The sequence below is a fragment of the Fopius arisanus genome, unplaced genomic scaffold (genome assembly GCF_000806365.1).
Source record: "Fopius arisanus strain USDA-PBARC FA_bdor unplaced genomic scaffold, ASM80636v1 scaffold00020, whole genome shotgun sequence".
NCBI lineage: Eukaryota > Metazoa > Arthropoda > Insecta > Hymenoptera > Braconidae > Fopius > Fopius arisanus.
This window is the reverse complement of record NW_011887759.1, coordinates 332,128-342,417: the sequence shown is the minus strand read 5'-3', so window position 1 is coordinate 342,417 and position 10,290 is coordinate 332,128. Positions and strand designations below refer to the sequence as shown.

General features: G+C 40.4%; 3 protein-coding genes across 6 annotated transcripts; 2 read left to right on the top strand and 1 right to left on the bottom strand.

Annotated features, from left to right (window-relative positions):
* The first annotated feature begins 139 nt into the window (after positions 1-139).
* Positions 140-4,742, top strand: dare (NADPH:adrenodoxin oxidoreductase, mitochondrial). Of its 3 annotated transcripts, XM_011301051.1 has the most exons (3): positions 2,934-3,014; positions 3,075-3,174; positions 3,262-4,742. In XM_011301051.1, exon 3 carries the CDS (start codon positions 3,275-3,277, stop codon positions 4,658-4,660), a length of 1,386 nt encoding a protein of 461 aa, XP_011299353.1. In that variant the 5' UTR covers positions 2,934-3,014; positions 3,075-3,174; positions 3,262-3,274; the 3' UTR covers positions 4,661-4,742. The 3 variants fall into 3 exon arrangements, with proteins under 3 accessions (XP_011299351.1, XP_011299353.1, XP_011299352.1); XM_011301049.1 differs by lacking the exons at positions 2,934-3,014; positions 3,075-3,174 and adding an exon at positions 140-339; XM_011301050.1 differs by lacking the exon at positions 3,075-3,174 and having other exon boundaries at positions 2,935-3,014.
* Positions 333-2,917, top strand: aft (adrift). The gene is made up of 3 exons (XM_011301048.1): positions 333-1,827; positions 2,027-2,567; positions 2,639-2,917. The coding sequence occupies exons 1-3, from the start codon at positions 373-375 to the stop codon at positions 2,731-2,733; spliced, it is 2,091 nt and encodes a 696-aa protein (XP_011299350.1). The 5' UTR covers positions 333-372; the 3' UTR covers positions 2,734-2,917.
* A 3,880-nt stretch (positions 4,743-8,622) lies between the features above and the next one.
* Positions 8,623-10,271, bottom strand: LOC105264275 (speckle-type POZ protein). 2 transcript variants are annotated; one of them, XM_011301046.1, is made up of 2 exons: positions 10,026-10,271; positions 8,623-9,935 (listed from the first exon to the last, which is right to left on the bottom strand). In XM_011301046.1, exon 2 carries the CDS (start codon positions 9,788-9,790, stop codon positions 8,723-8,725), a length of 1,068 nt encoding a protein of 355 aa, XP_011299348.1. In that variant the 5' UTR covers positions 9,791-9,935; positions 10,026-10,271; the 3' UTR covers positions 8,623-8,722. The 2 variants fall into 2 exon arrangements, with proteins under 2 accessions (XP_011299348.1, XP_011299349.1); XM_011301047.1 differs by having other exon boundaries at positions 10,153-10,271.
* Between the last annotated feature and the right edge of the window lie 19 nt (positions 10,272-10,290).

Sequence of the window (10,290 nt, the reverse complement as noted above, 5' to 3'; positions counted from 1 at the left end):
TGCCTGCACTCAATCTCGCAAACTGAAAGTTTTGAGGTTATCGACGCTTTCGTACTCGAGTCCTTCCTTATCAGTAAAATAGTTCTCTGGATTGATGCACGCACCCCCTCTTTGATATGTTCTTATTCATCTTGTTTCTTTTGGATAAGCTAACAATCTAATAATCTTAGCGTAAATGGCGAACAATTCAAGACTTCAAACGGAGTTCGCTGGGAGCCGTCAAGCGGCTCGGTCACTCGTCTGTTTCGTCGTAGAGGACTCCTATCCCAATACCCCAATATAATAGAAAACTTCAAAAACACCTTGGAAGCGGGATCCATCACTTCATCCAGATCAAAGGTAATTATCCAATTACCTTATCATCCTCAGACCATGGAAAAGGCATCGGAACGCTTGAAAAAACACAGGCCATTATCCTTTCAACCATATGATCACATCCGCAATCACTTTAACACTCGCCACAAAGAGCATAAAATAGTTGAAGCAGTGGAGAGACTGTTTTCGAAACGTTTTGAGCTGTTGAATGACCAGAGTTTTACTCTCGCTCCTCCGTCCTCAATGTTTGTGGGTCATCCTTGGGAGGTTGAGGCCCTACAGGCCCTGAAGATCTCCTTGAACACCACAAAATCCCGATTAAACGACTTTAAGTTAATGGAGTGGCAGAAACACACAGGTACCACTAATCAGGCAGGCGAGGTCCACAAGAAACTCCGAACAGTGATAAACCCCGAGTTCCTTACACAGGCCTGGTGCAAGTTCTACGAGAACCTGTCCTCCTTCCCCCTCATTCCTTCCGGTGTGCTGCAATCTGGAAAACTGCACTCTATACACCTCTGTGAGGCCCCAGGTGCCTTTGTCATGTCCCTCAATCACTTCCTTAAGGTGAATCATCCAGATATCACTTGGACCTGGACAGCATCCACTCTGAACCCTTATTATGAGGCCAACAGCAATTCCACCATGATAACCGACGATAGAATTATTCTCCACACTGAAGGGCACTGGTATTTCGGAGAGGATCAGACTGGTAACCTCATGACCCTGGAGAATCTCGAGGGGCTGCTCCGGAGGGAACGAGGTAAAGCGATGCTAGTAACTGCTGATGGCAGCATCAGTTGTATTGATAAACCTGATGAACAGGAAGCTGTGGTCTCTCATTTACACTACTGCGAGACTGTGGCTGCTCTTCACCTCCTGGAAAATGGGGGCAGCTTTCTTCTCAAAATATTCACCATCTTTGAGCAGGAGACTGTCTGTCTGCTGTACCTGATGAGGTGCTGTTTTGAGAGGGTTGTGCTGAATAAGCCTGCTACGAGTAAAGAGGGGAATTCAGAGGTATATGTTGTTTGTTTGGGATTCAAAGGAGACGTCGTCAAGGAACACCTGGCGGTACTGACGAGTCGGTATGAGGAGGGAGAGGAAATGAGAGGAAAAGAGACTTCAATGTTTCGCAGAGAAGATCTGCCTAACAAGTTTATCGAACAGATCATTCAGGCTGGAGAATTTTTTAAGGGCCATCAGTGTCAGGTCATTCAGAATAACATCAGGATGTTCGAGGAGGGGGTGGAGGATGACGTTTGGAAGATTCGCGATGCTGTGGCTGAGGCATTTATTGCGAGATATGGGGTGAAGAGAGTGGATAAGGCGGAGGAACTCGTTGGGAAGAGGAGAATTTCGATGTTCAACAACAAAGACACACATTTCAAGTTCTCGGATGGATCGTTTAATGATAGGAAACGGGAGGAGGAAATGCTGGGGGAAGAGAGAATCAAGAGACTGCAGGAGGACATGCAGGGCGTGCCGGGAAGAGCGAGTTTTAAATTCATTGTAAGATTTTCTTTGAAACTTTTATGGGCGGGAGATGCATGGAGGTTATCGTGGATTATAGAGTTTGAGATGTTGGGAAGAAAAGAAAAACTGTGTGAGTGTGTGTTTCAAGGTAGTCTTCCTCTACTCTCTGCATTCGTTGTTTATTTCATTGATCAATTTCTGAATTTTCCCTCACATCCTGCCGTATTTATTGCAGCTACCAAACGATTCAGGACCGTTAATGATTAATCTTGGGAAATTTTATGAGAAAATTCAGAGCTCTAGATTCTGTTTTCCTAGAATGCTCAAAAATTTAATCTCTGGTTTTCACGTACTGGATGAATTTAACTTGAATCTGGAATTCCCAGAAGCCGCAGCAAAGACTGAATTCATCGAAAAAATGAGAAGAGAAGACAAAAAAGTTTTTTCCTTTTCGCTCACGGACAAAGTTGATACCAATCTGATAGAAAAGATTTATGAAATACTCGAGAGCATCGAGGAGAATGACTCAATTGTTCTTCTCGGGTATTGTTTATTGTCGCAATTGAATGTTGGAATTCTGTATCTTCTGGGTCATGCCTTCAAGACACTCGAGATAGAGGCGGAAAATGATCTAGGGGTAGTCGTGACCCTAGAGAATTTTCGAAACAGGAAAAAAATGATTGACAACTTCCGCGAAATCATTGAGGCAGCAAATAACGCCAGGGAAAGCAACAAAATTGTGATATCGATCTTCCCGATTTCTCAATTATTATGTGGTAAGGAAATCAACTGGCATCCTTCGCCCTGGAGCTGTAATTAATCACCTCATTACCTTAATTTTTTGCAGCCTGCGAGATGTACCAAAGTATACTGATGATTAATCATGTGGCGATCAAACATGTTATCAATCACATCGTTGAAAAAATCAGTAGGTCTTCGTAATGAAGAAAAATTTGTGACCATATGAAGTCTGCAAGTATCGTGATATTGTATTTTTTCAATTATAATTTTTTATAATTCTATTTGTATTTAATTAATTGTCTTCATTTAACTAATATATATTTGTGATAACGAGAGTAATGAGTCTCATTTTTTCAAGATTGCGCCAATAAAGTGATAAAAACTAATAATTCTAGGTGGAAATTTCGAATATTATCCTTTCCCGATTGTAATTTTCAAAGTGCGAGGAGGCGGTGTAATGGTGTCTAAGATTTTGTAAAAGTGTAAGTTTAACAGATATAATTGTAAATATAAATCCAATAATTCTCTATAAATATTGTAAGGTCCTGAGAGTTTTAATACATTGGGCAGTGATCTGATTTCACCTGGTTCACCATCAAATGTATCCTAATCTTCACACTATCCGACTTCTTGAAATACTCAGTACGAAATTATTACCAGATGAATGAATCAGTATAAAAATCAGTTTTTGATTGATATTAATTTAAAAACAAAATTTTAATGTTTCAGAGAGAACATTTGAATGATGGGAGGCGTTAAAGTGCTCCAGTGTGTTCGGAATTTCTGTACTAAAGCTCCAAAAGCACGAATTTGTATTGTGGGAGCTGGACCTGCTGGTTTTTATGCTGCACAGCAGTTATTAAAGACAGCTAACGATGTGGAAGTGGATGTTATAGAGCGTTTACCCGTTCCCTTCGGTCTGGTTCGATTTGGAGTCGCTCCAGACCATCCAGAAGTAAAAAATGTCATCAACACCTTTAAAAAAACCGCCAAGAATCCTCGGCTTAAGTTTCTCGGAAATGTTAACGTGGGGAAGGACCTGACTATTACGGAATTGAGGAGCAATTACCATGCAGTTTTATTAACTTATGGAGCTGAAGAGGACAGAATATTGGGAATTCCAGGAGAAAAATTATCCAACGTAATTTCTGGACGACAATTCGTCGGCTGGTACAACGGAGTTCCGTCGGATAGCGGTTTGGAAATTAATTTAAACGTCGAAGAGGCTGTTATTCTGGGCCAGGGGAATGTAGCTGTTGATATTGCGAGGATTTTATTAACTCCTGTCGACGAGTTGAAAAAAACAGATATAACTTGCCATGCCTTAGATCATCTCTCTGTCAGTAAAATCCGACGTGTATGGATGGTCGGCCGACGTGGGCCCCTTCAGGCAGCCTTCACCATAGCAGAACTTCGAGAAATGACGAAATTAAAAAACTGCAGTACAATCTGGCGTCCGGAGGACTTCACGGGAGTCGCAGATGTTGTCCCAACGCTTGTACGACCAAGAAAACGACTCACTGAGTTGATGTTAAAAAATCTCTCAGAGCGAATGCATCCGGAAAACTCCAATTCTAAACAATTTCTTCCAATTTTTCGTAGAGGGCCCAAGGAGATTATTGGTTCAACTTCAGTAGAGAAAATTAAACTGTCTGTGAATAAACTAGAGGGTGAGGACATTCTTGATCAGAAAGCTGTGGCCACGAACGAATCTGAGGAAATTCCCTGTGGTCTAGTGCTTCGAAGTATCGGATATAAATCAGTCCCGATCGAACCGTCAGTACCCTTCGATCCCCAACGAGGAAGAGTCGTCAATTCCTCTGGGAAAATTGGGGACAACCTCTACGCAGCCGGATGGGTCGCTACTGGACCTGTCGGCGTCATCCTTTCGACCATGACGAATGCCTTCAATGTCGCGAGTTTAATTCTCGAAGAATTGAAGCCAACACAGTCGAAGCCAGGATCAGAGGAAATTATGAAAATCCTCAAGAGCAGGAATATTCGCCCTGTGTCGTATCAAGAGTGGGAGAAAATCGATAATGTCGAACAGGAGAGAGGAAAAGTAAAGGGAAAGCCTCGAGAAAAAATTGTTGACGTAAATGAAATGCTAGAAATCGCCTTTAGCTAGGAAATTTTTATTTAACCTGTTGCACTCAATATTTTTTCAACGGACAAACAGCTTTTTTACGAATAAATGGGTGCGAATTTCACTCCTTGAAGTCCATGTTATTTACAGTTTCACTCAGAAAACGATTATGCATTAGGGCAGAGAGAATTCCTGAGGTGTTTTTGTATTCTGTAACACAGAAAAATCGGTAAGAAATGTGAGTGAAACTTTTTGAGATGAATTACAATTGAAAATTTATCCTACATTTTTGTTATAATATATTTCGTTGCTAGGCCAGTAAGAACTTTTCTGGCAATTGTGTTTACAGTTTACAGTGCAGAGCCGAGAAATGTAAACACAATCGTCGGAAGGGTTCACTCGGCCGAGTGACGAACGATATTTTCCTACATTCGTATTTTAAAAATTACCTCCAGCAAATGAAAAAAAAAAATCCACGTCTCTATCGAATCGATTTCACTAGCTGCATAACAACGAAAATTTCCCGACGTTTCCTCAGCACCTTCTCTCTACCTTGTTTGTCCCCTTGCAGTGATTACTCATCATCATTATCATCATGGATAATGGAAGTCGCGTTTTTTCCCTTCCTCTTTCTCAGCAATTGCCACAAATCCTTTGTGAGTATTTCGGCCTTATCCTCCCATTTATCTCCATCAGAACTCGATTCCCCGCACCCTTGCTCCAGAACCGCCTCTGCACTCTCTCCCAGCATGTACCACCTCAGCCGATACTTAAAGTCCAGTGGGCTGTATTTATCTTTTGAATCCTTCCTGGAAATCAGGTATGCGAATAGCTGCACCAGTACATCCATATTAAGTCTGTTTGTCAGAATGTATTCCAGGGGAAACTTCGTGGTGGCGTATCTGTCCCCCAGGTAGATAAACAGCTGAGACAACGAACAATTATTCATTATGACACACTTCTGGATGTTGATCATCGAGTCATCCTCAATTCCACTGCGAATCTGTCCCATAAGCAGTGTCATCTTTTCAAGTTTAGTGATCTGATCGTCTAGGCTGGCTCCATATCCCAGGCCATACTGCACCGACTCTTCGTCAATCTTGCCAGTGTAATTGAACACCTTGAACCAGTCGTAGACAATTTTTATGAAGTCCGCAGTCTCCCTCCAGTTGTACTGCTGCAGTTCGCCAATTACGCCAAAGCCTTCAATTGCTTTTGCCACTTCGTCGGATAGGAGCTCCACTGCCAGTCTCACTCTCTGCTTATCACAATTCACCACTCTCAAATGAGCCTGAGTTATCCTCTCGGCTATTTTCATATCGGGTGTCCTCAGATTAAGAACACGCTCAATACAATCTTTAGTGATAATCTTTCCATCGATATCGATTCCAGACTCCAACAGCAAATTACGAAGAGATTTCAGTAAAAATGGCGCATCAGTAAACACGAAGACCTTGGAGTTGGGTATATTGGGATGGGGGAAATAACAATTTTCGTCCTCGTCGATTCCGATTTTCAAATCACTCCAGACTTTCAAATTGGTTCGAGTTATCTCGCTGACGATGGAGACGACTGTAAATCCGATCTGATGGAGACGATCGATAATCTTCAAGATGATTTCTTTGGTGAATGATTGGTCGTGGGTGTAATAGATTGGCTGTTTCCATGTTGCGAATAAACCCCTGACCATGGCACACTGGTGTGTACGAACTCTCTTGTCAATGGTTTTTTTACTTGGCTCAAGTTTATTCGATAGATCAGCCTCTCCAAAACTTAAAGATACCAATTTCTCATGTTCTTCCATCTCTGCAGCCTTGTTGCTCATCAGATGAAGAACAGACTCGAGAATTCCCTCCTCCAGCTTCATATTGGCCATCCACTTGCGAAGAGTGGACTGTCCAGGCAAGGGAATGTTTCGTTTGGTCTTGAGATACTGATAGGCTCGAACACTGACACTCCTCAAAGTGATGGCTGCGGAGATGTCCTCAGCTGACCACTTGACTGTTCTCCGAACGGGCAGGAAAATAGCACGGATCTGCCCTGGAGTGAACATCTGGCTTAAGAGCTTGATACACTCGGCCTTGGGGACACTTGTTTTCAGTTTTTCGTTGAGAAGAAAATATTCGTCTTCCAGCTGTTCGTACTGCTCCTTCGTTTTCGAACCCTTCAGGCTCACTTTCAAGTTTTTATTCTCCAATTTCAGACGTCTGTTCTCCTCTTCAAGGCGCCGATAGTCCTCACCCAGGGCTCGGTTTATGAAGGCCATCTTCAGGGATTTGTTCTCGGATTGCAGGCGATTGAACTCTTGTTGGACAGCTTCGGGGTCTGAGAGATCAATTTTTCTTCGCCTGGTAGAAATAAGAATTTTTTTTTTTCATTTTTTCTCATAAACTCTATATATTTTTTATTCAAAATACTGACCCCTTTGAAATGTTTGAAATGGAAACAATAGTTTTATTCTTCCCCGGCTTCACCTCTTTATTAGTACTTTGAAGTTTGAGTATTTTAGCATCAGACGGACCCATATCCTGGACAGAGACCGTCGCTGGTCTTTTGGGGGGTCTCCCGACAGGATTTGGTCCAAAAACACTGGGAACTACGGGCACCGGAGGTGCCGGTGCACTCCTAAATAATTCACATTCCCATCATTTTAATTTTGTACTGAATTTCAGTTCAATCGATTGATTCTGCTTACGCATCAAATAATATTTTGAAAACAATGAAAGGGAATACTTACGGCGCTGGGGAAGTGGGTGGAGGCGTTGGATAACCGAGATTGAGTGTTGGAATTGATTCTGGAACTAGAGATCTCGCCCTCATAGGGTAGTAGTTGTACATTTCTGTTCTCCAGTCCTTACGAAGACATTTCTCCTCGAAATGACGAGAGCAAACTCTCGCTGAAATCATGGGATTTCAATACATTGTTGCAAGATAAATTAACACAAATTTACAGCTTCCCCCAAACTTCTTGATTTTATCTTACGATGTTTTATCCAAATTCATTGTAAATTCTTGTTTTAAACAAAGCACACCGAATCACAAGAATGGCTAACTGATAAAAATGGGAATAAAACGGTGAAAAAAAAAATTTATTTGATGAATCCAAAGGACAGTCAAGGGAGGGATGAAGTTTTCCATTACAATTCAATTCCATGGAATGATTTATTATGACTATACGGTAATCATTGGAAGACAATGAAGGCTTCCAGTGTTGATCTTAATTGATTTGCTTCGATGCCTAACAGCATTTACGAGAAATGATTCAACTGACACCAAAGAATCATAACCAATATGGACCGATGGTCGATGTGGAACAAAGCACTTACTTCGGAATTTGAAATTTGAGGAGAAAAATTAATGAATAAACATTCCCTACCATTCTTGACATTGACATTGTTATCTTCTTTCTTGAGGGCTTTCAACCACTTGTCCTGCATCTCCTTGTCCCGAGGAAAAGAGAAATACCGAACCCTCTGGCCATTTTCCTCGGACTTTTTTGACGAACACGAGCCACATCTGCGTACGATACACGTAGGCATTTTTCCAAAAACTTATAACATTTATGAAATATCTTCAATCACTGTAAATTGATAAATTTTCACTTGCTCGTCGTTCCCTCCAATTCCCACTCGCTCAAGAGTCAGTAAGAGTCAGTATGTTTTCCTCCTGAAGCTGAAGGTCGGTTTTGAATTCAATCCTGTGACGACATGATACTGACGCGGGTAAAATTCAAATTGAAATTTTGTATGTTGCATAGCAGTTGAAAAACAATTTGGTTTGTCCTTTTCTACCAGATACTTAATTCATATCAAAATGGAAAAACCCTTTTTTTTTCAATTGAAATCGCGTGAAATACCTCAAATACAATAAAAGAGTAATTTCAATTGGACAAAATGTTATGAATTACCCCCTCACCATGGAACATAACAATATGTACCGAAAACTTAAAGCAGTTGACATTTTGCATTATTTTTATTAAATTTTTTATTATCTATTAGAAGGGGGATATCAAAATTTCATTGCTTTCGTAAAAATATTGGAATTGCAATGATAGTAAAAATAATAATACACAGATATCAAAAGTCCATAGGTAATAGAACGAATTCAAGTATTTTTTTCGTCAGTTTTATTAGTCTTGCCATCTTGTTTGCCGATTGCGAGAAGTAATTCCATTAACAGACCAGCATTCGAAATTTTTCGGAAGCTTTCCGTGGACTGCACCTCAGTGAGATGTTCTTTTATGAAGTTAATAGTATCTTCTTTCAATCGGCTAATACGGTAAAGATCGGCGTGCACCAAAATATCGGCGGCATTCTCAGCAGTGAGAAGATTGTACATAGTATCCATGCACATATTCTTTAATCCACCCAAGTCGTATTGCTCTGCCGCCCCCAATAGTCCACAGGCTAGCCTTTCAAGATCTTGTACTTCACTGGTATAAATATACTCCAACATCCCTTTCACCAGCTCCGAATCCATATTTTCAATCTTCACCTCGTTTTTACGATTTTCTTCCATTTCCTCGTGTTTAAACATAACTGCAAAAGTGGAACTCCGAGCTGCTAGAATATTCTTATGCACATGAAATATTTCATTCCCCACTATGATGCGAAAATCGCTGAACTGTGGATCGGTAAAAAGAGAACGAAAATCATTGATCAATGAACGCTTTTGCGACTTAAGTGATTTACTTAGATCACTAGAAATGTTGTCAAATGCTGATACGACGGCAGTGTCGTATATTCTCATATCGCAATGGATAATGATACTATCATTGGAATTTTTTAATGACAACAATTCTGATCTCTTTATGAAGCATTGATAGCCCCAGTCCGGCATGTCTTTTTTCCATTGAATGAAACAGTTGCGTGATCTAATCATTTCCTCTGGCGTGAAAATAGCTAATGTCAACTCAATTTTAAATTTCACATCTTCCGGCATTAGTGGAGTCACGAAAAGACCTACACTATCCGGATGAAGTAAATTGCAACCACTAGGGTAGAACGCGAGTTTCCACTCTCGTTCTCCGTCTTCGGTGAAGAATGAAGGTGATTGAATTTTATCTCCACATTTTTGGGGGATGGTTGAAAAATCCTTTATCGTCCACTTGTATTTCGTTTCCTCCGTCCTCTTCCTAGTATAAGTCCAGTCGTCTCCTTTTGAAGATCCCATAATTAACGAGAACTTACGCGATATGCAAAAATGGTATATGCCGAACTCGATATAATCGATTAATCAAAGCCTCAGGCAATAATTGCCAATGATTTCTGCAGATTCTATAGTTACGACTTTATCCTTCAGGATAGTAGCATTTCAACTGAAATTAATAATGTTTATAAATATTTCATGGCATTCTTCATTTTAATATGTTCAATGCAAAGCAATGACAATATTTTACAATTCGAACCTCCGAAATTTTGATTATCCAAGAGTTTATCTAGATCTAGAATTATACACCTCTGACTCATTCAGCAGGGAATTATAACAATATTAAATCACGTTTGAACCATAAATATATGATTAATAAGGCTAACCTGATTTCAATGGTCAAAAACGGAACTGTAATTGGAATAATACTAATGGAATGAGCCAAATTAAAAAATAATTTCCTTATGAATAATCACTTCGTATCAATAGATTATTGTGCAATGGATCACGGAAAGAGGATTGGC

What these genes read in the sequence shown, in the direction of transcription:
- aft (XM_011301048.1), top strand. Translation starts at nt 373, where the DNA reads ATGGAAAAGGCATCGGAACGCTTGAAAAAACACAGGCCATTATCCTTT. An exon ending in GAGCGAGTTTTAAATTCATT is followed by an intron (nt 1,828 to 2,026) that starts GTAAGATTTTCT and finishes TATTTATTGCAG; the next exon opens with CTACCAAACGATTCAGGACC. An exon ending in GATTTCTCAATTATTATGTG is followed by an intron (nt 2,568 to 2,638) that starts GTAAGGAAATCA and finishes AATTTTTTGCAG; the next exon opens with CCTGCGAGATGTACCAAAGT.
- dare (XM_011301049.1), top strand. Translation starts at nt 3,275, where the DNA reads ATGATGGGAGGCGTTAAAGTGCTCCAGTGTGTTCGGAATTTCTGTACT.
- LOC105264275 (XM_011301046.1), bottom strand. Translation starts at nt 9,790, where the DNA reads ATGGGATCTTCAAAAGGAGACGACTGGACTTATACTAGGAAGAGGACG.